The sequence below is a fragment of the Lagenorhynchus albirostris genome, chromosome 6, assembly GCF_949774975.1.
Source record: "Lagenorhynchus albirostris chromosome 6, mLagAlb1.1, whole genome shotgun sequence".
Taxonomy (NCBI): domain Eukaryota; kingdom Metazoa; phylum Chordata; class Mammalia; order Artiodactyla; family Delphinidae; genus Lagenorhynchus; species Lagenorhynchus albirostris.
In genome coordinates, this window is record NC_083100.1 from 115,295,638 (window position 1) to 115,322,295 (window position 26,658).

At 43.6% G+C, this 26,658-nt stretch overlaps 1 protein-coding gene and 1 pseudogene across 7 annotated transcripts in view; one reads left to right on the forward strand and one right to left on the reverse strand.

Moving 5' to 3' along the window:
• Positions 1-12,265, reverse strand: part of SAP130 (Sin3A associated protein 130) — a 75,595-nt gene extending 63,330 nt beyond the window's left edge. For 3 of the 7 annotated variants that reach the window (XM_060153109.1, XM_060153110.1, XM_060153107.1), the window contains exons 1-5: positions 12,122-12,265; positions 10,380-10,497; positions 2,791-3,026; positions 1,918-2,076; positions 591-702 (exon numbers count right to left, since the gene is read on the reverse strand). In XM_060153109.1, coding sequence (XP_060009092.1) covers positions 591-702; positions 1,918-2,076; positions 2,791-3,026; positions 10,380-10,491 — 619 coding nt within the window. In that variant the 5' untranslated portion in view covers positions 10,492-10,497; positions 12,122-12,265. Of the gene's footprint in view, positions 1-590; positions 703-1,917; positions 2,077-2,790; positions 3,027-10,379; positions 10,498-11,442; positions 11,460-12,121 lie in introns of those variants that run through there. The other 4 variants (XM_060153113.1, XM_060153108.1, XM_060153112.1 and 1 more) reach the window with 4 other exon arrangements.
• Positions 12,266-18,987: 6,722 nt separating this feature from the next.
• Positions 18,988-19,646, forward strand: LOC132521891 (transgelin-2-like; annotated as a pseudogene).
• Positions 19,647-26,658: the final 7,012 nt, after the last annotated feature.

Genomic DNA, 26,658 nt, shown 5'->3' on the forward strand with positions numbered 1-26,658 from the left:
CTGCAGTCTGTGAACCTCACTCTGAGAACAACCACTAAGTTACACTGAGAGACAGTATTTGTTAGCCTGATTCTGCCGACAATAATTTTATCCTCTCCAATAGAAGGTAACAATTTCTGATCAAGTAACTGAAAAAACTCATTAAATTTAATACCTTACAACCTATCAGCACTTAATTGTAAGAATAAATTCATCTTATTGCCATGTGAATAAAAAGATTTGACTAAGCATTTTCACTAAACTTCAGAAATACTCAGTATTAACATTTGTGACTTATTTATTGAAAATGAAGCCCATATTTACACAACCACAGCTTTCAGGAGTTCCTCAGTATAAAGGACAATTTTTAGACCATACAGAAAATTTGAATTGCTCTGAGTTTACACACATACACATATGTGTTGCAATACAACGATAATAAGCACCTATTAGGCCACACTAAAAATGTGCATTAATCTAAGTTTATTTCTGCTGTCCTGCAACTCTAAAAAGCTCATTCTGGATATGCTTTGTGTTACTGTATCTTCTACCAAACGTACACCTGTCACTGCATTTCAGGAGTCTGAAGAAAACACGCAGCCTTTATTTACCTCGAGGCAAATGAGAAGCTCCAATGTGAAGAGGGGGCCCAGGTGCGTTGCTCCGGATGATAGACATCTGTACGTTTGTGGTCATGATGTGATGCAGGTTACTGGGATGCCCCTGCAAGAAACAGGATGCAACGTTATTTCCAAGTGCCTGGTCTTAGCCACGGGTGCTTAGCCATTGCTTCTAGGAAGTCAGCTGCCTCCAAATGTGGGTCATGTTGTTCCTCTTAAGATAGTGAGCACCCCAAGGGAAAGGACATTTAGTTTCCTTTTCACAGCATACTGCACGATGCCCTGTGCCACCAGGCATGTGGTAAGGGGCAGGGAGGACCCATCAGCTGCCTTGAATCTAGCTAGCTGTTAGATTCCTATCACTGATGACACATCTGACTGTCCACTTTCAGACACTCTCATCTTCAATAGTAGTCTTTTACCCTTGTTTTCTTTGTCTTGGCCTATAGCTTATTTTTTCTTATTATCACTATTTCCTTTACATGCCACTGCACTCACGTATGCTTTATGCTAGCCAAGATCTCTAAGTAAATTCAGTCAGCATCCAACGGGCACTCGCCCATCAGTTCTGCAGCTCACCCCTACGTGTCCCTTCCTCACACCTGCCCGATCCTGATGCCAGTGCTTCTCAGGTGGGCATTCCAGCACTTCTGGGAGGACTCAGCAATATGACAAAATGAAAAACACCACAGTGCACCTTTTTGGAATACCATTTTTCTCCTGAAAACTTGAAGGGAGTGAGTTGTGAGATTCAGTTTTCATTGGTAAGTAATTTAAAATATTTAAATAAATCAAATACATATTATGGAGGAGGACTGCAATTTCAAAAAAAAAAATTAAGTTAAAACATGAGACTTTAAAATAAAGGTTCACAACTGGTAGGCTGCTGAGGGAACCCGCCAGTCGCCCAAGAGACACACATCACCGTCCTCAGAGAACAGCCTTAGAGAAGCACTGCTGCTGTGAGGCTGTCCTCAGCCCACTGGAGTTCTGCGCCTGTAACCAAGCACAGCCGGACTCCTGTGCTCCTCAAGGTCACGGGCTGTCTTATCTAGATTTGCTTCTCACACTGCAGGGGGTGCCTCGTACACAGCAGATACCCACTACGTACGGGCCGAATGACAAGACCACTGTGCATACTGGTCTCACTCCCGAGGCCATCCTTCTCTGTCCACTCTCCTCTTGTCCCCTTGCAGATACCGGTGACCAGTTAATTTTTGATTTAGTCCAGTGCCTAATGTACTGCTGGCATTCAGTAAATAATGATCAACAGTTTGGCATCTCAGTTTGAAAATCAGCAAATTAAGAGGAAAAAAACCTGTTGTCCACTGATTGTTGCCACAGGAATGGCTGCAGCTTGAGGGATGCTACTCTCCATGGTAACGGTAACCTGCCCTGGAAGCTTGGGGGGAAGTGACAAGGTGGAAGGTGGAGCAGGAGCAATGGGACGGCTAGGCACGGTGGGCTTCGGGGGCGGCTGCGAACAGAAAACCACACGACACAGATCAACAGCGTTTCCAGCGATGCCCTTCATTCCACACACGCGCACAAATCAAACCTGGAGAGCGCCAGGAAGGATGCCCGAAGCCTCACATGTTCTATCTCTTAGCATCACAGCCTCTCCATTGAGGTGCTAGCATTGCCATGTTACAGATGTGGAAACATACAAAGCAAGGCTAAGTCCCTTGCTTAAAGCCACACAGACAGTAAAAACTAGAACTGGGAATAAAGCCCAGATCTGTATGGCTCACAGCCCACATTCTTTCTTCTATACCGTGCCGCCTCCCAAGTTTGGCTGGAAGTAAACAAAACTCCCAGTAACTGACACATATCCATATGGTTAATACACAAGGCGATATTCTGATACACCCAAATTAGCAAGCTATCAAAACAAAACCTTGGAGAAGAGTGCCACTCCAAGATAAAAGCTACACTAGCATGCCCATAACTTGAAATAAAATCCACGTCAAAATGGGTACGAGAAAAGATCCTGTGATGCCAACTGCCCAGCGGCACGAGACTAGGCACTGCAGAACAGCGCAACTCTGAGTTACAGAGAGGAGCTGAACTGATAGGTCCAAAAGAAAAAGCTATGATCCTAGGATACAGCCTAAGACTCTGTGAGCACTGTCAGAAATACTAGCCAGTCTTTAGCTGTCGTTCAATGTGAAATTTTAAACCTCTCCATTACCTTCATAAGTCCCTCCGAAAATGAGAGTGGCACTGCTGGCGTCAGATGTGCTGGCGGGGCTGTCACTGTGACAGGTGTGCCCGATGCAACAGCATGGTGTGTAGACAACATCTGCACCTGTGGATAGGGCCTTACCACAACAGGCTCTTGCTTCTCTTCACGGGACTGTAGGGAGCTGCTGGAACCCACGTGCTCCCTGGCAGTGACTTCAGCATCTCGACTAGATTCATCGTTGACTAGTGAAGACATGAAGGGTGAAACAGTGTGTCATGCCCTTCCAATATCAAATAATATAACAGCACATGTAAGAGTGGCGCTTGCAGCTAAGTTGCAGGGTTGATAAACTGACCGTTTCCTTCTGAGATTTTCTTAACAAGGAAAATTTGGGCATCAAATTCCCCTGATGGAGAGCAAACTCGAAAGTCACACCTTTGGAACACGGGACTTGTTTTAAAGATTGTAATTTCCTACTCCTATGAACAAAGGGCCTGAAAACTATCTAGAATGACCTCAAATACTTGAAATTGTAATATAAGATAAAAGACAATTTCATTTAAAATATTTATTTAAAAAGTTATAAAAACCTAATATTAAAAAGGTGACTTGGGGACTTCCCAGGCGGTCCAGTGGTTAAGAATCCATGCTTCCACTGCAGGGGGCACAGGTCTGACCCCTGGTCGGGGAGCTAAGATCCTGCATGCTGTGTGGTGCGGCATCCACCCCCCCAAAAAAAGGTAACCAATTTCTCAGTCCAAATCCCTACAGAGTGAACAAGTAAAGCTCTATCATTATTACAATGCATGCACCCTTTGAGACTCAACAATTCCACTTGCGTGACTGTACCCTATAGATACACAGCATGTGTGTAAAATGACTCAGGTACAAGTTATCTGTTTCAGTATTTTTATACTAGCAAAGGAACCGAAAAACCTACATGTCCATCAATAGGGGACTGGTTAAATAAATTATGGTATACTCACACAACAGACTACCATGCAACTATAAAAATAAAACAAGAAAGCTTTTTAGGTACTCTTATGGGAAAATGTATAAAATATATATATATATATAGTGAAAAAGATATATGAAAATACCAAGGTACAGAACAGAGAAAAAGTAAATAAAATACACACAAATATAAATACATTTGTATTTGAATATGGATAACATATCTCCAAAGCATCTTGTTTGCCTGAAAGGAAAGAAAGTGGATGAGTGGAGGACAGGAAGGAGAGATATTTTTCAGTGTATATTCTTTTTTCTTTTGGAATTTTGGACCATGAGAACACGTAACGTATTTAAAAATTAAGTTAAAAAAATCAAGGAACTGGGACTTCCCTGGTGGCGCGGTGGTTAAGAATCCGCCTGCCCATGCTGGGAACACGGGTTCGATCCCTGGTCCGGGAAGATACCACATGCCACGGAGCAACTAAGTCTGTGCGCCACAACTACTGAGCCTGTGCTCTAGAGCCCGTGCACCTAGGGCCCATGCTCCGCAACAAGAGAAGCCATCGCAATGAGAAGCCTGCGCACTGCAACAAAGAGTAGCCCCCACTCGCCACAACTACAGAAAGCCTGCGTGCAGCAACAAAGACCCAACGCAGCCAAAAATAAATAAAACTAAAAATAAATTTTAAAATGCTGTGAATTCAGAACACAATGATAAAAAATTTATTAAAAATCAAGGAACTAATGTAATGAAAGAGGAGAGTCTGTGAAAATATTAATTTGCACTATCATTTTCCCAAAACAACACTGACATTATTTTTCTGAACATAAAGATTATACTTACATAAAAAATTTTAATTACTTGGAAAACTATAAAGAAAGTAAAACTGCTCCCAAAGTCTATCCCCTAAAGGCACCAAGTTACTATTTTGGTAAAACGTCAGACACTTCTCAGCTCTTTAATCTTAGGTGGGTTTTTATTTACTTAACTTTTTATTTAACTATAACCTTCATAAAGACAAGTGTATAGCTCAATGAACTTTTACAAACGGAATACACCCGAGTTACCAGCCCCGAGATCAACAAGCAGAATGCTACCGCTTCCCCATAAACCCTCTGTTCAGCCTGATTCCAGTCACTGTACCTCCCAATGATACTCACTATGCTAACTTCTAAAACTATAGATTACTGTTGTCTATTTTTGAACATATATATATATATATATATATACTCGTAACAAATGTACCTGGTTCTTGTCTCTCTCACTTATAGGTATAAGATTTGTGCATATTATTACATGTAGCCATAGCTCCTTCATTCTCAGTACAGTATGCCATTGCTTGAATAAATCACAAATTACCCATTTTACTCACAGTTAGTTTTCAGGTTTTTTTTTTACTATTGTGAATAGGAATGCTAGTAATTATTCACGTGTATGACTTTTGGTGAACATTACCATTGCTATTGGATTCCACCTAAGAGTGGAATTGCTAAGTAATACAGAATATACACCACATCATTTCAAAAGTGCTAAATGAAATTCTATTGAATAGATGTACTATACCTTTTTAAACCACTATATCATCAATGAGCAAAAATTTCCAAATTTTTGCTATTGTCAACAACTCTAGAATAAATATCCATATGTACTCGGAGTCCTTGTTCAATGATCTCAGGAAAAAAAATCAGAAATTTTCTCTTGGAGGAAAAACGTGCTGGGAGAAAAGATTAACATATTTCATATTCTGCTATACATTGACCCTTCTCCTAGGTCATTCAGATTTTTAAAAATTTTTGATTTTTAAAACCGTTTTATTGAGGTATAACTTGCATACAATAAAATGGCTATTCTAAAGAGAGTTCAATGATTTTTTTTTTTTTACATTCTCACCAACAAGTTAGGAGCAGAATGGCTGGGTCAAATGGTAAACTTCATATGAAACTGCCGAAGTACTTTCCAAAGTGGTTGTATTATCTCATGTTCCCACCGGCAGTGTATTAGCGGTCCAGTTGTTCCTCATCCTCACGGATTCTTGACACACAGACATTCTAGTGGGTGTGTACTGGGTATCTCATTGTGGTTTTAATTAACATTTCCATGCTGACTGGTAATGTTGAACTTCTTTTTATGTGACCATAGGCCATTCATATACATCTTCCTTTGTGAAGTATATGTTCATATCTTGTCCATTTTTTAATCAATCAGGTTTATTAACTGAGGTACAATTTACGTATAAAATCTAATTTTTTGTATAAAACTAAATTTTCACAAATGTATTCAGTACTGTTATCACAACACAATCATGACATAGAACATTTCCCTTACTCTAACAAGTTCATTCATGCCCCTTTGCAGACAATTCCCTCCCTCCCACCCCTACTCCTTAGAAACCACTGATCTATTGATGGTTCTATCACCACTGCTTTATCTTTTCTGGAATTTCATAGAAATAGAACCACACAGTATGTGGTCCTTTGGATCTGGCTTCTTTCTCTCAGTAAAATGCTTTTGACGTTCATCCACGTTACTGTTTATAATGCTAGTTTGCTTCTTTTTACCACTGAGTAGTATTCCACTGTACAGATTAAACCAAACTTTGCTTATCCAGTCACCAGTTGATAAAATCTGGGTTCTTTCCAGGGTTTGGCTATTATGAATAACGCTTCTATGAACACTGAAGGAGAAGTCACTGTATGTGTGACACACATTTTCATTTATCTTGGGTAAACACCTAGGAATGAGACTGCTGGGTTGTATGGTAAGCTTATGTTAAATTTTTTAACACACTGTGCCAAACTGCTTACCAAAGTGGCTGGATTACTTTGCATTCCCACCAATGCATGGGTTCTGCTTGCTCGAGAAACACGTCAAAACTCAGTATTGTCAGTCTTTTTGTTTTAGTCATTCTAGTGGGTGTATAGTAGTTTCTCACTGTGGTTTTAATTTGCATTGCCCTGAGGAGTTAATACAGTTGAATATCTTTTGTGTTTATCTGGCCTTTATATAGCATCTTTGGTAAAGTGTCTATTCACATATTTCATCCCTTAAAAACAAACAAACTAACAACAAAAAAACACAAGCTGTTTGCCTTTTTTGCTATTGAGTTACAAGTTTTTTATATATTCCAGATGTAAGTCCTTTGCTGACACATTTATCACAAATGTCTTCTCTCATTTGGTAGCCTGCCTTTTTATTTTACTAACAGTGTCTTTTGCAGAGCAGTCATTTTTAATGTTGATGAAGTACAGTGTATTAGCTGCCTCCTTTATAATCAACGTTTTTCGTGCCCTAAGCAATTTTTACTTACTCTAAGGTAACAAACAGTTTCTCCTATATTTTCTTTTAGAAATTTTAAGTTTTATACTTAGGTCCATAATTATACATTTCGAGTTAATTTATGTGCACAGTGGAAGTAAAGGTCAAGGTTTATTTTTTTTTCATATGGATATTCTGGTGTCCTGGCACTATTTTGTTAAAAAGACTATCATTCCCCTATTGAATTATCTATGTACTTTTATCAAAAATCAATTGACCATTATGTGTGGGTCTATTTCTGGATCCTCTAGTTTGTACCAATGATCCAGTGATTTATGCTAATATCACATTGTCTTGAGTAGTGCAGCTTTATACCAAGTCTTGAAGTAAGGCAGTGGAGTCCCCCAACTTTCTTCTTTTTTGTCTAAATTGCTTTGCTATTCTAGGTCCTTTGGTTTTCACATAAATTTTAGATTTAATTTTAGATTCAATTTTTAGAAAAGTACCTGATGTGAATTTGATTAGGATTCATTTGAATCTACAGATCCCTTTGGGTAAAGGAAAATACTGAGTTTTCCAATCTATGAACATGATAGATCTTTTCATTTATCTAGGTCTTTAACTTCTCTCAGCAATGTTTTACATCATTTTCTAAGCCCGGGTCATACACATATTTTGTTAACTTATTCCTAAGTATTTCATGGGTTTTTTTTTTTAATGATACTATAAATGACATTTTTAAAATTTCACTATTCATTACTAGTATTTAGAAATATAATTGATTTCTGTACACTGAACTTTTATCCTGCAACCTTTAGTAATTTCACTTATTAGTTCCAACAGCTTTTAAAAAACATTTAGTATTTTCTGTATACGTGATGCTTGTGAATAAAAAGTTTTACTTCTGTCTTTCCATTATCAACTGATTTTTAACCTTCCCCACTGCCCAGATTTTCCCCTAATTAAAATTTTAAAGGAAATGGACAATTTCATAACTTTCCTCCAAACCTATCTGTCCAGGAAGACTTTGATTTTTGACACTTTCATTTAAGATATAATGCACTGACCATTTTCCACTAAGCTCTTTTTGCAACTATGTATCGTTTCCTTCTAGGTATTTGAAGTTGTTTATTTTTATCAGAAAAGAACCTTGAAGCAGTAGTTAAGAGAATGGTTGTAATCTATACTTCTGTACTGTGAACATGTACTTGAAATCCTGACATGCGTAGGATCCCAAATTACTTCTTCCAATAAGAGCACCAGGAAATATAGAAAAACATCTAACTACTTAAGGAAAACTTTTATTTTCTTTTTAAGAGCAACTGAAGGAAACAACATACACATTTCAGAAGTAAAATTATAGACAATTTGGGCCTAAGTCAATGATTTCCTTCTCAACAAAGTCTGAGGGCAATTATTGCTAATTGATACCCTTTTTAACGAGCAGTATAATTCTTGCAAATAGATGTTCAAAAATATTCTCTTTTGGGGTTTCCCTGGTGGCGCAGTGGTTGGGAGTCTGCCTGCCGATGCAGGGGACGCGGGTTCGTGCCCCGGTCCGGGAAGATCCCACATGCCGCGGAGCAACTAAGCCTGTGTGCCACAATGACTGAGCCTGCGCTCTAGAGCCCTCAAGCCACAACTACTGAGCCTGCGAGCCACAACTACTGAAGCTGATGCGCCTAGAGCCCATGCTCTGCAACAAGAGAAGCCACTGCAGTGAGAAGCCCGTGCACCACAATGAAGAGTATCCCCCGCTCGACACAACCAGAGAAAGCCCGCGTGCAGCAACGAAGATCCAACGCAGCCAAAAATAAATAAATAAAATAAATAAATTAAAAATGGATTTCTATTAAAAAAAATTCTCTTTAGCTATGCTCCTTTAAATTATTCTGTTGCGGGGATTCCCTGGCACTCCAGTGGTTAGGACTTGGCGCTTTCACTGCTGTGTCCTGGGTTCAATCCCTGGTCAGGGAACTAAGATCCCGCAAGCCATGCAGCTTGGCCAAAAAAAAAAAAAAAAAAAATTCTGCTGTGAATTCATACAAAACATAAAACACTGTCAAAAATCTTTGTTAAGGGGTCAGGAACTTGAAGTGGCGCTATAAGAATTTGTTAACCTCTACCCTGTAGCAAGGATAGCACATACAAAGAAGCACGGACAGATAGGTCCTGGCCTTCATTCTAGGAGGAGGCCCGACCTTGCGTTACTGTGGATGATGGAGTCAGTAAAGACTTCCCAGAGAAAGTGACATCTGAGAGGAAACCTCAAGGAAGAACAAAGAATTAGCCAGATAAATAAGTGTGCAAAGGAAGAAGAAAGATTGTGGCAAACAAACAAACAAAACAAAACTGGACTGTGCGAAGTCCCAAGGTCAAGAAGGCTGAGAACTTATCATCTGTTCAGAAAATATGAGCAGCTACTATTAAGCAGGAGGAATAAAGTAGCTTAAAGTTACTTTAAGTCTAAAGAGAACTAAAATAAATTTGTAACAAAAACTAAGTTGGCAGGAAGGAGGCGAAGCAATAGGAAGGAGGCCACAGCTCACAGGTGAGAGACAAAGACAGAACAATTAAACACCATGCCTGAGTTCCTGGTTTGAGCAATAAGTAGATGGTAAGTACCATTTACCATGATGAGGAACATAGAAATCAGGCTGTAAAGAAAGAGGAATAAAAAAAGGAGTACCTTACTTCACTTCACAATGCCACCTTTCCACTTGATACACAGAATACATAATTATTTGAAGGAGTAACTCAACTTCAGCACTGCTGACTGGACTAGACTTTGCTGTGGGGGTGGGGGCTGTCCTGCTTAACGTCGTGTATTTAGCAGCATCCCGGGCCTCTAAATATCCAAGAGCACCCCCTACTTGTGACACCTAAAAGTGTACCGAGACATCGCCAAATATTCCCTGGGGGGCAAAATCATCACCAGCTGAGGCCACTGATCTTCAGCATTCAAAGAGTATACAACTAAAAACCAAGTTGCATATATGTGCGTATACACATCTTTTTAAAATCTCTTCCTATACAGTAAGCTCCTGAAAGGCAAGACCTACGCCTTACACACCTTTGCATTCCTCATGGCATTATTATTACACCTCTGGGCCTTAATTAAATAAGAACACATTAATACATTAAAAAAAGTTCTTGTAGGCGTGCTTCACTGTAAGTTTCATGTACACTCTGTACATGTGAATCAAGTGGTTAAAACAGGAAGAAAGAAAGCCCTATTTAAATTAGAACTGTAATATATCCATTTTTCAAATTTGATAACCTAGTATTTACTAAAATCCCACAAAGAATTTGCTAATTTTTAAATTAGAAAACTGGCAATATTTTTAAAGCAGGAAGCAATATAGAAAAATATCACACATCTCACCTGTTGCAGCTGGGTTTATCAATCCTGCAGAACCACTGTTGGCTATCTGTGAAGGAGCCTGGCTTAGCCCGGTGGAGGGGGTTCCTAACCGAGGAAACTGTTGAGAACTCATTTCCACCTGCAGTGCATAGGCATATGATTATTACTGGATTCTGATATTAGAATCAATGAGAAAGTAAAGCATTTTTAGTACCTACATCTCCCCTTAGAAAAGCAAATGTAGCATCATCTATCTAAAATGACACTTGTGCTCAATATACAGTGCAGGAATGGTGAAAACTGTTTGAGCTTTTGATGTACATAGGTTCAATTAATGGTAAAATCGTTTATGTGGTGCTGGGGGATATTATGACACCGCCCCCCAATACCTGTGGATTGCCACAAAAGTCGGCACTGCATTGTGTATAACATCCACGTGACAGATCTTAACACAATATATATACTTCTGTGTAAAGTTTCAAGGCAAATAGCATGTGCCTTTGAAAGACTTAAGCCTCACACCAAGGTGAACAGAACTGTCATCAGTGTGTCACAGGAGGAATCGGAGGCAGATGCCCTGTCCTAAGAAGGGATCAGATACCTTCCATCAAGACCTGATCCGAAAGGAATTCTCAAACGCTTTCTTGCACAGGCCTCCATTGACGGATTTCTCCCCCGCCCCTTTCACAGAGCCCCACTGAGCCAAAGGGAACCGAGACCTTCACCACTTTCCCTAAAATCGACCCCCACTCCTCCTTCAGGAGCCGATATCCCCGATACGCCCGCAATCCTGCCCCCACCCTGAAGTCCCCCGCTGAGATCAGAGAACACAGGTCTCCAGACACTCCGGGTCTCTGAGACTCCATCCCTGGGGAAGGGGCAGGCGTTCTGAGGAGCCCCGGGACCAGTGTGCCCTTTACCTGCCGCCGCCCGCCGCCCGCCCCTCCCGATTCCACATCGCCGGGCTGGGGGTGCCGCGGAGGACCCATCTCGGTGGCAGCGCTGGGCTCCGAGGTCGCGGGGACGACTCGTGCCGCAGCGCGCCTTGGGCCCGCCGCTGTCCAGCCCCGCCGGCCCCGCTCACCCCCGCTGCCCGGCTGCCGCTGCGCTCCAGTCCTCTTCCCCCGAACCTGCCCCTACCTCCCCCGCCCGCCCATTGGCCCCACGCCGGGCGCGTCAGTCCGGGGCCCGCACCAATCCAACGCTGCCTGCGCGCTGAGATCCCGCCCCACCCTCCCGCCGACTGCCAGCCAATCAGGCGCGAGCCTCGCCGGGGCAGCCCAAACCTCTCGAGGCTGAGCCAATGGCAGAGGCAGACAAGCGCCGCAGGCGAAAGGGGCGGGGAGCTCGGAGGCCCCGCCTCGGTCAGGGTCTGAAAGCGGCGGGCGCAGGGCCCGGATGTGGAGAGTCACTTTAAACTGCTCCAGGAGCCAAACTCCCTGGGCCGCCCGCCCGCCCGCGCTCCCCCGGCCTCTCAGCTTCCCCGCCAAGGCCCACGCCCGCCACGCCCCCACGCCCGAATCAGCCCAGCCCTCCCGACGCCTCTCCCTTCCTTGCCACAGGACACCCGGCCTCTGCCGCCGACCCAAAAGCCGTGCTCAGCTCGCGAAAGAGCTCAGGTTTGCGCCGCAGGAGACGAGGGACCGCTGCCCTTCCCCGGGGACGCGCAGCGGGAAGGACGCTGCAGCCCGGCTCGGCCGCCCCGCCCCCTCGTCTCCTCCCCTCTCCTCCCCTCCGCTCCCAGGCGCCCGTCCCGCCATTACCTGAGTGCTGCGCCGAGTGGCCGCCGCGCCGCCTCGAGCTCGCTCTCGTGCGCTCTCCGCCTGGGGAGCCGGCGTCCTCGGGCTCCCGGACCCGCCGCTGCCGCCGAGGCGCTAGCACTCTGCCCCCCACCCCTCAGCCCAGCGCCGCTGCTTCCGCCGCCGTAACGAGCCTCTGACCCATTGGCTGGGGTAGGCCCCGCCCTCCTCCGGAGAAGCCAGTCACTGCTCAGTGTGAGCGGAGAGCGGACGGGCCTGCCCCTCGGGGGCCGCTGAGGCCTCTGGGAAATGTAGTCCCAGATGCCGAGAGGGCGGGCCTGGGCGGGGCGTCCGGGCGACCGGGCTGGGGCAACACACCCCTTTGCTGTGTAAAGTCGGTTCTGCATTTTCTCTTTGCCTAGTAAAAAGCTCATACCCTTTTGCCTCAGCTGACGCCACAAGGTTTCATTTTCCCGAGGGCGGTGCGGCGCGGGAAAAGGTAATGGAGGCTGACTGCAGCGGGCCGAAGGGGCTGCAGGCAGGGCCGAGGGCTTTCCTGACTGTTCTTGATGTCCCCACAGAGGCCACGGCCCGCAAAGCCTGAGCATCGTGGGAAGATCGGGTGGGCGGAACTGAAGCGACTCTATCGGGTTTGCGCCCGGCGCGCTGCATCGGGAGCTGCACACCAGGCCGGACCCGCTCAGGAGCCGAGCACCTTCGGGTTAAAGCCGGCTCGGAGAGGGGCCTTTGGCGCAGGACTCCGGCACGGTGCACCTGCTCGGTTTTTCCAGATTACGAAGAAGCGGAGGGAGGCGGTGGTGTTTTGTTGTTTTGTTTGGGGTGGAGGGATGGAGTTTATACAGCTGCAGCAGACTTAGCCAAAGCTGCCGGAGCAAAATCTGAATCTGACAATAGAGTTAATGTCCCCCTCCTCCCTTCCCAGATGGTAATTTAGATCTGGAGTTTTGTGTTAAGAAATAAATGGGGCTCGCATCCCTTCTTCCTGTCGTGCACAGCTGTGTTCTTGCGAGGAAAAGAGTAGCGCGTGGCTACAAGAATGTCTCAAATACCCGCTCTCCTTCCTCAAGGCACTTTCCTTTCTCACACTCTTCCCTTCTCAAATTTCTCCTAAAAGTAACTGATGTGATATACCTTAGCCTCCTCTCTCCTTAGGCAGTCCGTTCTGCTTCTGCCACTCTTCTCAGACTGCTCCCCAAAGTTGCCAGTGACCTACTCACCTCGCCCAATGGTCCTGGCTTAGTTCTCATCTTGTCTAGTTTACCAACAGTAATTCTTCCTTAAAATGTGCTTCCCTATGGGAAAAGAATCTGAAAAACAATAGATATATGTATATCTATAACTGAAGCACTTTGCTGTACACCTGAAACTAACACAACATCGTAAATCGGCTATGCTCAGAAAAAAAAATTACTCCCTTGGTCACCAGAACCACACTCTCTCCTGATTCTACTTCTGTCCCTATTAAGTTGCTTTCTACTTCTTCTTTCTCACATATACAGCACTCTCCAGCCCTCTCTCAATGCTCTACTATCTTCCTAACTAGTTTAGTGCACTCTCACAGTTTCAAATACTGTTCTCGAAAATGACTCAATATTTTGTCTGCGTGGTGATAAAGGTAACTCAAGATAACTCTCTCTTGAACTGTATACCTACAGTCCCACAAATATGTCTTACAAGCCCCTGAGACTTAACATATCGTACACCTTCATTGATTTGCCTCACCTGTGTACTCCTCCCCCTTGTTTCTGGGTTTGGTTAATGGCATCACCATCTTCTCTGCCTTTGGTTTAATTCTTGTTGGTTTCCACTCTTCCATCTCCCAGGGTCACCCTATGGACTTCTGCACCTCCTTTCCAGTTGCTTCCGTAGCCTCGGCTCAACCTGTCATTAATTCCTGTCTGGATTATACTAACACTGCCTCACTCAAATCTCTTCCTACCCTCAACCTGTCCTCCGCAGAGTTCTTTTTCTAAAGCATTCCTCTGAATCTGTTCTTTCCATCCATGATGTTCCAATGACTTTAAAATCTATTCCAAACCCGTAAACCCAGTTCAAAGGCCTTAATTCAGTCCCTCCTACCTCTCAAGTATGGTTGAGTACTCTCTCAACCATAGTTTCCACCAATTCTCCACACAGCTTGGCTTCCCGGGTTTTGCTCAAGCCTTGCCTTATATAGGCCTCACTCCTCAGCAGCTATGTAGCAGAGTGCTGCCATTTCTACAATGCCTAACTGCAAAGGAAATGATTTATCTTCTCCAAGAAGCCTTCCGTGAAATTCCTCTCCTTCCCCCCGCCCTACAGGATACTTCCGTGGACACTTCTTCGGTCCCTCTATTATAGTACTAATCTATCTATGATGTATTCTTCCTGGAAGGATTCAATAAATGTTTGCTGGGTGTAATCACAAACACATCCGTAGTACATGAATGAAATCCGAATTTTCCTTAGTTACTAGAGACAGTCTCTGCTTTATTCACTTATGTCTCTAGTCCCTCACGTAGTGGATGCTTGAAGAAAAATAGATGTTTCACCTATGGTTGTGTTGCTAGGTTTTAGGATTCCCATCCCCTGAGCTTGACATGCTGAAGACAGCCTTCTTGTACCCCAACCAGGCTGAACCTTCCACACTTCTCAGGTCTTCAAGCCCCCCTGCCAGTTGCTGGGGCTTATTAGTATCTTGGGTTCTTGGAGACAGTGTGCACAGAAGAGAGTTTGGATGGATTGAACAAAGACACCATCAGGCATAACATCTCCTGGGTGGTTACCAAGAGAACAAATAACTACTGCCCTCTGCCAACAAAGAGAGTAAGTTCTCAATGCAAGTGTCCTGTGGTGGTCAGTCAAATGTCAGTGGATGGTCTGCAAGTGTTGGTGAAGCTCTGTTTGGTCTCTGCTGCTGAACCCAGATGGTTCTCAGCCTGAGCCTGGGTCATCTAATGATACTGACTCTTTGGTTCCTCTAAGTCCAGATACTCCCCTTGGCCCAACTCCCCAGCCAGGGAAATATAGTCCCCTCCAGGTAACTCATCTGTACAATGAAAGTACCGTCACTTATCTCAATCTTATTGTGTAGTTGTTAAAAGCTACGCACGTAAAGGACATGAAGCTTTTGAGCTCACTCACATTCATTGTTTTTATTACCTTCTTCTGGTTTATTACCTAGGCCAAACTCAGACTCTGTCTCCTCCAGAGTGTGTATGGTGGACAGACTCTAGGATGACCCCTCATGGTCCCCCTCTTGGGGTTCATGACCTTGTGTAATCTCTTTCCTTTGAATGTGGCAGGATCTGTGACATTCTTCTAATCAATAGAATATGGCAACGGTGAGGAGATGTCACTTCCTTGACTGTATTATGTTATGTTTAGTTTTTAGCTAAATTTGAAACAATAGAGAAACGTGATTTCGACACATTCAGGGTATTTAACGAGCCAAGTTTTTTAAACTTGTTACAGCAAGTTTAAAAAGATAATGATTGTCATACGACCCAGCAATCCCATTACTGGGCATATACCCTGAGAAAACCATAATTCAAAAAGAGTCATGTACCACAATGTTCATTGCAGCTCTATTTACAATAGCCAGGACATGGAAACAACCTAAATGTCCATCAACAGATGAATGGATAAAGAAGGTGTGGCACATATATACAATGGAATATTACTCAGCCATAAAAGGAAATGAAATTGAGTCATTTGTAGTGAGGTGGATGGACCTAGAGTCTGTCATACAGAGTGAAGTAAGTCAGAAAGAGAAAAACAAATACCATATGCTAACACATATATATGGAATCTAAAAAACAACAACAACAAGATGGTCATGAAGAACCTAGGGGCAAGATGGGAATAAAGATGCAGACCTACTAGAGAATAGACTTGAGGATATGGGGAGGGGGAAGGGTAAGCTAACCTGCTGACATTTTGATCTTGGACTTCCATTCTCCAGAACCATGAGAAAATAAATTCCACTGCTTAAGCCCTACAGTCTGTGATATTTTGTTATGGCAGCCCTAGCAAACTATGTACTGTACGTATACTACATATAGTAGAGTATTGTTTCGTGAAATTTTAGTTTCAGTTGTGTGTATGTGCACTGGGTCTCAATGCAAGATGCATTTCTTATTATGGGTTGTAGGTCAAAATGTTTGAAAAACACTGAGCTGGAAGAAATGAAGGATTTTGCCTCCCAGTTCTGATATAAGCCAATTGAACTAAAACCTTATACTAGGCAAACCTGGAGAAACCTTAGCTCCACTTTTCCTGGGTAGGGCGCTAAGGAGAAGAAATGGGTTCCTTATGAAAATGACTCTAGAACAGTGTTCTGGAGTGGAGTCTGTGGACAGAATTTACAGGGGTGTGAACTTGGATAGGAAGAAGGTACATGTTTATTTTCACTAATGTCTACCTGAAAATTACCATTTCCTTCCACTGTAAATAGAAATAACAGATTTTGGTAATATTAGCAGTACTTGTAACTTTGTCACCAATTAAAATCACGTATATTTTCATATCACATTACACAAACTCTATCTCAAAACGCAAATTGCAACCATTCCTATATTGAAAGTATATTAGTTTGTTATTTAATATATTAATAAAGGAGCACATGTATTACGATGCACAATTTTTTAATTTTTTTATTTTTGCATTACACGGGCCTCTCACTGTTGTGGCCTCTCCCGCTGCGGAGCACAGGCTCCGGACGCGCAGGCTCAGCGGCCATGGCTCACGGGCCCAGCCGCTCCGCGGCATGTGGGATCTTCCCGGACCGGGGCACGAACCCGTGTCCCCTGCACCGGCAGGCGGACTCTCAACCACTGCGCCACCAGGGAAGCCCACAAATTTGTTTTTTAAATATATTTTGATAATAACCTTGTTAGTATATAAGTTCTTTCCCCAGGATCCCTAGGTATTTATGCATTTAAGAACATTTTTCTAAGAAGGGTCCATAGGCTTCACAAGACTGTCAAAGGGGGTCTGTGACAGATAACGGGTTAAGAAAATCTCTACAGGTATATTTTTATAGACTCAGGTCCTGCCTCTGTTACATGTCATCTGAGTCCTTTCTTATCAGTTTCTTTCCACTTCCACTGGTTTGGTTATAACCAAGACTCTCCTAATGACCAGACCAGTTTCTTTTAACTGAGGACTTCTTTGGTTCTAACTTTGACTTGACATCTTCCCAAAGACTGCCTCTGTGTTTACACCTCTGCTCTTGCAGTGCAGCCCAAGGACAGTGGCCCTACCCTGACCCTCAGCCCAGGAAGCTGACCCACAGGGTTACAACTTCTGGACTGCTGAGGACCAGTGGGAAGGTGTCTTGGCCACCCAAGGCCACCCAAGGAGCTTGTGGCCATTAGAAATCCAGTTAATAACATCAGCAGCACAGAATGGGAATCCTTCAGTCCCAGGCCCTGTGGACCTGTTCCTGCCTCCTGAGGGTGTTTGACTTACTTTTGTGACCTCCCTCACTGCTTCATTTCTTATTTAGACTTCCAGCCCATGACCTGAATTTGTAGCCCCATACAAGGCCCTCCAGACCCAAGAGGTCCACATTTCCATTGCCCACCATCAGTGGCCATATGGAGCACGTCCATTCCCCACAGCGTGGAGTCTGCCAATTCACAATAATCGGGATCTTCACTCCCTTTGTCTTCCACAAGCACACAGCACTCCCATTTTGGTTCACCCACCTGACCAACACTGGGGGGAATTCCACACTCCCACAAATAAAAGAATGATACCTTCCAGGGGTGGGCAAGGACCATACTAAATCTCCTTCCCTCCACCCCCTTTACGGGAGAGATCATCCACCTTGCGCTGCGGGGCCCTACTTGGCCATCATGTCAGTAGCACACTCTGACCTCTAGAGGGAGCCCCGTGAATGACGAAGAGGAGCAGCTGTGAGCCTTCAGGGAATGGGGGGCTGGAACCTTGAATCACCAGCTGTCCTGGGGAATGGGGCTCATGTCTGGGCCACGTATCCTAAGTTCACTGATGACCTTTAGTGTCCTTTGGGCAGGAATGCCCTACTTAATTTACTTTGTCTGTTCTGGCTCCCCACCCATCTCTGCCCACTGCCAACATTTATCTATTTGGGGGTCACGATTCTTTTTTTTTTTAAATCACTTTCATTTTTATTTATAATCGGAAAACAATTAGAAGTTAAAGGGGGAAGGTATCTACAAACAGCAAGTGCTGGAGAGGGTGTGGAGAAAAGAGAACCCTCCTACACTGTCAGTGGGAATGTAAATTGATACAGCCACTATGGAGAACACGATGGAGGTTCCTTAAAAAACTAATAATAGAACTACCATATGAATCAGCAATCCCACTCCTGGGCATATATTCCAATAAAAACATGGTTTGAAAGGATACACGCACCCCAATGTTCATAACAGCACTATTTACAGTAGCTAAGACACGTAAGCAACCTAAACGTCCATCGACAGAGGAACGGATAAAGAAGACAGTACATATACACAATGGAATATTACTCAACCATTAAAAAGAATGAAAGAATGCCACTTGCAGCAAGATGGGTGGACCTGGAGATTATCATACTGAGTAAAGTAAGTCAGACAAAGACAAATATCATATGATATTGCTTATATGTGGAATCTTAAAAAAATGATACAGATGAACTTATTGACAAAACAGAAAGAGTCTTACAGACTTAGAGAATGAACTTATGGTTACTGGGGGTGGGGGGAGGGATAGATTGGGAGTTTGGGACTGACATGTACACACTGCTATATTTAAAATAGCGGCCGGGGCCGGCCTGGCGCTTCACTCGCGCTGCAGACCCCGCCTTGAGTGCGCAGCTCTCCGGCCCGCGTGAACGCTTCCCCCAGACACCACCACACTTTGGAATGGCCAGCAGGGGACCTAACTACGGCCTGAGCCGGGAGGTGCAGCAGAAGATTGAGAAACAATACGATGCAGACCTGGAGCAGATCGTGATCCAGTGAACCACCGCCCAGTGCCGCAAGGATGTGGGCTGGCCCCAGCCTGGGCGCGAGAACTTCCAGAACTGACTCAAGGATGGCACGGTGCTGTGTGAGCTCATTAATGGGCTGTACCCCGAGGGGCAGGCCCCAGTGAGGAAGATCCAGTCCTCCGCCATGGCCTTCAAGCAGATGGAGCAGATCTCCCAGTTCCTGCAAGCAGCCGAGCGCCACGGCATCAACACCACTGACATCTTCCAGACTGTGGACCTCTGGGAAGGAAAGAACATGGCCTGTGTGCAGTGGACACTGCTGAACCTGGGTGGGCTGGCGGTAGCCCAGAGCAATGGGCTCCTCTCTGGAGATCCCAACTGGTTTCCCAAGAAATCCAAGGAGAACCCTCGGAACTTCTCAGACGACCAGCTGCAGGAGGGCAAGAATGTGATTGGGTTACAGATGGGGACCAACCGCGGGGCATCTCAGGCAGGCATGACCAGCTACGGGATGCCACGCCAGATCCTCTGATCCCACCCACAGCCCTGCCCCCGCCTGCCATGAATGGTTAATATATATATATGTGTGTGTATATATATATATTTTAGCAGTGACATTCCCTGAGAGCCCCTGGAGCTCTCACACTCCCCTCTGCCAGGGTTGGGGCCTGGCCTGTCTCCTCTGAGGGTGCCTGACAGTGGCCTCCCCACCGTGCTTACTAATACATTCCCTTCTCCAAATCCACCAAAATTGGACCAACTGGCCTCTTTTCCCCAGGACCAAAATTAAGGGGGCATCACCCCCTCTCCCCACCATACCTCTTCTCTTTCTCTCTGGCCTCTCTTCCCCTGAGCCCTGTGCCCTAATCCATTCCTTGGCTGGGAGTCAGGGATGCTGCCTAACGGCCTTCTCCCCACAAGTACGCCTCGCCCACAGCTGTGGCTGCAGGGACTAAATTTATAGGGAGGGGTCTGTGGCGGCTGCTCCCCCAGCCCCAGCTGGACTGCACTCACCACGCTTCTGAGGCAGCCTGCCCTGGCAGAGGCCTTCAGGCCTCTCATTTTACATTCCCCTCTCTGTGGCTAAGGGGTGGGGGTGAGGGGACCAGGGAGGGAAGGCTGCCCACCATGGGCTGGGGCTTGAAGAATCTGAGTTTGCTGATTTAAATAAAGAATCTGTCTTTTTTTCAACAAAAATTAAATTAAAAAATAAAATAAAATAAAATAGATAACCAACAAGGACCTAGTGTAAAATAAATAAATAAATCATAAAAAAGGAAGAAAATAAAATAAGAAGGTATCATGTTTTACAACAACATTTTAGAATCAAATATGATTAGATGGCAAGATTTATACTCCAAATATTATAATAGGACGTTGAGAGAAATTAAGGAAGGCTTAAAGGAGGTACATGCCATCTCCATGGACTGGAAGACTCAACTTGAAAACCTCTTATTCTCTCCAAAGTGATAGAGACTCACTACCATCCTGGTCAAAATCCCAGCAGGTTTTTATCCCCGCTGTGTGTGTGACTATAACAAGCTGATTCTAAAATTTTTTTTGTTGTGGTAAAATATATATAACAAAATTTACCATTTTAACTGTTTTAAAGTATACAATTCAGTGGCATTAAGTACACTCGCAATGGTGTTTGGATAGATTCTTGACTGCTCAGGCTAGCCTGACCTCACCATCAGGACCCAAGCACTCCCTTAAAGGAGACTCTGGATTTTAGCAAAGGGGTGCAGTGGGTATATCTAGAAAGCAACCAGTCTGGGACAAATGTATCTATCTAATCTCATCCAGGCTTCTGTCTAGGAATAAACAATGCTCTGCATCATGGTTAGCTTTAGTTTTTCCCTTTAAGCTGACTGTTGGAAGCACTTCACCACCATGTTATTTTTTTTCTCACTTTTTTATTTAGGAATATTTCAAACACATAGAAGAGTTGACAGTATTGCATAATGAACATCTAGATTCCACCCACCTAGATTTAACAATTTGCAAGATTTTGCACAACAATTTTTAACATCAGCTTTCTTTATGCTCTCACCCATCCTCTCATGTGTGATTGTGTTTGTCGACACCCACTTTTTTCCTCCTAGGCCATCGGAAAATAAGTTCAGGCATCAAGACGCTTCACCTTAAAATGCTTCAGTATGAATTTCCTAAGAATAAGAACTTTCTCCTACAAAACTTTAATACCCCAAGTGAGAAAAAATATTTTTTATATAGTAGTGTATATATGTCGATCCCATTCTCCCAATTCTTCACACACCCCCTCTTTCCCCCTTGGTGTCCGGATGTTCGTTCTCTATGTCTGTGTCACTATTTCTGCTTTGCTAATAGGTTCATCTGTACTATTTTTCTAGATTCCACATATAAGCGTTAATATACGTTATTCGTTTTTCTCTTCCTGACTTACTTCACTCTGTATGACAGTCTCTAGGTCCATCCATGTCTCTGCAAATGATGGAGCCTCAGTTCTTACAAAGGGGTTTCCCTGGAGACTCCTGACAAGTACCATCAATTCTGTCTAATATGAACGACAATCCTTTCTAGTACCAAACATATTCTTAACAATACAGTATTGACACTGTCTCTACCCAGCACAATGTGTATCATATTGAAAAGTACCCTGATATTAGAAGTAATAGGCAGCCCCTATAACCCAGAGCCTGCTGAAATTATTCACACTTGCAATCCTAAAGGTGTTTAGCCTGCCTGCTGACCCTGCCTCGCCCATTCCTTCCCCCAGGAACCACAATAAAAACTCTTGCCCATATTATACCCTTGTTCTCTCTGCCTCCTGGCTAACCCTCCTGCTTCCCATGTGGCCCTGCATGGTGAGGCACGCCCCCTCCTCTGGGAATTGTGAGAAACCGTCTTTTCAATGGCAATTGTTTTCTGATCTGTTGGCCTCACCATACCTGAATAATAGTTAAACCTACATTTGAAAACAAATATGCAGTTTACAGTTAAGGGAAGGTATGGTAACATCTCAAATGAATGTTAAACATAGAAGTTGCAGATCTGTGTAGGTGAATCAAGGGAGAATTGCAATGGCCTGTCCAGTACTAGATTAAATTAAGTTAAATTCCTCCCAAGACTAAATGGCAAAATGAGATTCAAAGTCAATGACTATAATACATGCTGATTTATCAGGTAAAGAGATCATTTAAAAGAGAAAAAGCAGAACTAATCACTTGATTTCTTTACTTGTAAAAGGGCAATTTAACTACTTCCCCAGCAGTCTTCAGATTTTCCTTCTGTTAAGAGCAGTATAGGGACTTCCCTGGTGGTGCAATGGTTAAGAATCTGCCTGCCAATGCAGGGGGCACAGGTTCGAGCCCTGGTCCGGGAAGATCCTACATGCCGCAGGGCAACTAAGCCCATGTGTCACAACTAGTGAGCCTGCGCTCTAGAGCCTATAAGCCAAAACTACTGAGCCTGTGTGCCACAACTACTGAAGCCTGTGTGCCTAGAGCCCGTGCTCCACTACAAGAGAAGCCACTGCAGTGAGAAGTCCACGCACGGCAAGGAAGAGTAGCCCTGGCTCACTGCAGCTAGAGAAAGACTGTATGCAGCAGCAAATACCCAGAGCAGCCAAAAATAATTAATTAAAAAAAAAAAGGGCAGTACAGAGCATGGCATCTACTTCCATCCAGATATGTGTGTCACTTACAGATTCAACATAATCTGTTTCAAAATCTCAGCTGCCCCCCCCGAAATTGACAAACTAAAATTTATATGGAAATGAAAGGGACTCAGAATAGCCAAAGCTATCTTAAAAAGAAAGAAGTAGGAGGACTTGCACTTCCTGATCTCAAAACTTGCTACAAAGCTACAGTAATCAAATAGTGTGGTACTGGCATAAAAATATACATATTGGTCAATGAAAAAGAATTGAGAATCTAAAAATAAACCCTCACATTGATGATCAACTGATTTTCAAAAAGGGTGCCAAGATAATTCAATGGGGGAAAGAATAATCTTTTCAATGAATGGTGCTATAACACTGGATAACCTCATGCTAAAGAATAAAGTTGGACCCTTTGCTTACATCATACACAAAAATTAACTCCAAATGGATTATATACCTAAAAATAGAGCTAAAACTATAAAACTTTTAGAAGAAGGAGTCTAAGAAACATAGGAGTAGGTCTTCATAACATTGCATTAGGCAAAGTCTTCTTAGGTGTCCATCAAAAAAGTGAAAAGACAAATCCACAGAAAGGGAGAAAATATTTTCAAATCATGTAGCTGTTAAGCAACTTATATCCAAAATATATAAAGTATCTTATAACTCAATGACAAAAAGGCAAATAACAATTTAAAAATAGGCAAAGAACATAGAAACGAAACTGAGTTATTTGTAGTGAGGTGGATGGACCTAGAGTCTGTCATACAGAGTGAAGTAAGTCAGAAAGAGAAAAACAAATACCATAATGCTAACGCATATATATGGAATCTAGCAAAATGGTACTGATTAACCTAGTGGTGGGGCAGGAATAAAGATGCAGACGTTGAGAAAGGACTTGAGGACACAGGGAAGGGGAAGGGGTGGCTGGGATGCATTGAGAGAGTGGCATGGACATATATACACTACCAGATGTAAAATAGATAGCTAGTGGGAAGCAGCCACATAGCACAGGGAGATCAGCTCTGTGCTTTGTAACCACCTAGAGGGGTGGGTTAGGGAGGGTGGGAGGGAGACGCAAGAGGGAGGGGATATGGGGATATATGTATGCATATAGCTGATTCACTTTGTTGTATAGCAGAAACTAACACAACATTGTAAAGCAATTATACTACAATAAAGATGTATAAAAAATAAAATAAAATAAAAATAGGCAAAGGATATGAACAGATATTTCTCTGAAGATATACAAATGACCAATAAGCATTTGAAAAGATGCTCAGTTTCATTTGTCATTAGAGAAATACAAATCAAAAGCACAATGAGATACCAATTCACACCCAGTAGGATGGCTATAGTAAAAGGGACAATAACAAATGCTGGTGAGCAGTTAGTGTAATTGGAAACCTCATGCACTGCTGGTGGGAATGTAAAATGGTGCACTTTGTGAAAAGTCTGTCAGTTCCTGAAACAGAGTTATCCTATGGACAGAAATTCCACTCATAGATATACAAGAGGGATGAAAACATATGTCCACACAAAAACTTGTACATGAATGTTCACAGCAGTATTATTCATAGTAGCCAAAAAAATAGCAACAACTTAAATGTCCATCAACTGATAAATGGATACATCAAATGTGGTACAACCATATAATGGAATATTTATTCAGTCATAAAAAGGAAGGAAGTATTGATACATACTACAAATGGATGAATCTTAAAGACATTATTATAAGTGAAAGAAGCCAGTCACAGAAGGCCACATGTTGTATGATTCCATTTATATGAAATGTCAAAAAGAGGCAAATCCATAGGGACAGAAAGTAGATTAGTGGCAGCTGAGGGATGGTGCGGGGTGGGGGGTTGGTGGGAAATAGGAAGTGACTGCTCACGGGTACAGAGTTGTTTTGGGGATGATGAAAATGTTCAAAAATTGATTGTGGGTGATGGTTGCACAACTCTGTAATGATTCTAAAAAACAATGAATTGTACACTTAGCGAATTGTATGTTATATGAATTGTGTCACAATAAAGCTATTTTAAAAGTGTGTAACTGACTTAACTTAGATGCATGAATGGTGTATTCACACCAAGGTACACCATTTCCATTGCATGATGGAAGGAATGTTTCAAATTCAAGGTAGCCTTTAGGCTTCCATATTATTTTGCATTATATTTTATGACATAATAGATTATTACATGTAACATACTGTTTTATTTTACTACCCTGTAGTTGAGAAAATAAAAATTATAGTTGCTTGAAAAAAGTTATTTCCAGTAGCCATTTAGTTTTTTCCAGAGAAATTGAACCTCATAGAGCTTAGAGTCTACCTAGTCCAAATCCATCAGAACGAATCATTAAAACACAGAGGCAACAAAAGCACAGGTACCATCTCCCAAGCCTCAGGCAGGCCTCTTCACTAAGAATATTATGGGTGTTTGCTTCCCCTGTATCATCACTGGCTTGGTGTTTTCCCATTTTTGTCTGTATTAACTGTCTTACTCTATTACAGTCTTCTATGTTAAATTTAAACCATCTTCTGAGAGGTATAGGAGGAGGAAGTTCTGGAGAAGGAAAGTCTAAGACAGGAATATGTCCTTGAGGGACTTCGCTGTGGTCCAATGGTTAAGAATCCGCCTTCCAGTGCAGGGGACTTGGGTTCGATCCCTGGTTGGGGAACTAAGATCCCACATGCTGCAGGGCAACTAAGCCCGCGCCACAACTACTGAGCCCGTGCGCTCTAGAACCTGTGCGCCACAACTAGAGAAGCCCGCTTGCCACAACAAAGAGCCTGCGAGCCACAACAAAAGACACTGCATGCTGCAACTAAGACCCGATGCAGCCAAATAAATAAATAAATAAAAATTAAAAAGTAGAATGTCCTTGAATTTCTCTACGTTTGCTGCAGACTTCTTCCAGGGAACTTGATATACCTCTTTAAATTTGTGATCTTGGTTGCCTGCTCTTCTTTATTTATTTTTTTCATTTTTCAGGGTTTACCTTCAGTGTGTGGTGTTGGTGCTCATTCTTTTTACGAAGCAAATATAGTAGTGAGTCTCAAGTCCCTTTCAAAGAGTCTAGGACTCTTCTGGCAGGTATTTATCTATAAAAAGGCTGTACGGGCTTCCCTGGTGGCGCAGTGGTTGAGAGTCCATCTGCCGAGGCAGGGGACACAGGTTCGTGCCCCGGTCCGGGAAGATCCCACATGCCGCGGAGCAGCTGGGCCCGTGAGCCATGGCCGCTGAGCCTGCGCGTCCGGAGCCTGTGCTCCGCAACGGGAGAGGCCACAACAGTGAGAGGCCCGCGTACCGCAGAAAAAAAAAAAAAAAAAAGGCACCAACAGCTTTGTCCTTGACCACATTCTTCTGGGCTTTCTTCTGTGGCTCTACGTTGCCCTTTTCCTGTACCTTCCGGGCTCTGAGATTTCATTTCATTCTCTCTCCAAGCTAGTATGTTGGCCTGTTCCTATTTCATGGGTGCTGGCAGAAGTTACCAGACTCCTGGATCAAATTTCACTGCATGGACTTTATTACCCACAGCACAGGAAGCAGCATCAGCATTACACATTCATGATTTTTTTCTCACCACTGCCTCCACAATCCCACGGTGGTGACGCAATGTGGGCCTGATAGTTTTTGTGCACACAGTGAGTTTGCATCACAGCTGGGAAACACTGAGCTTGGGGAACCTCCTATTTTATGGCAAGCAGTATGCAAGCCTGCTCTTTGCCCCAGGAAAAAACATTACCACATCTCTCAAGGCTGCTTGTTGCAAACACAATCCTGGGAAATGGCCAGGGGAAAGGGTGGTCAGGGACTTGCATTCTTGGCATACCCAGCAAGAAAAGAGAGACCCATGGAGAACTGTCTCTCCGAACACACCTCTCCTATTTCACGTGTGTTGACCTCCCCAAAGGGCTCCCCTGGGCGATCCACCATCTAAGAGCTTCCTGTATGCTGT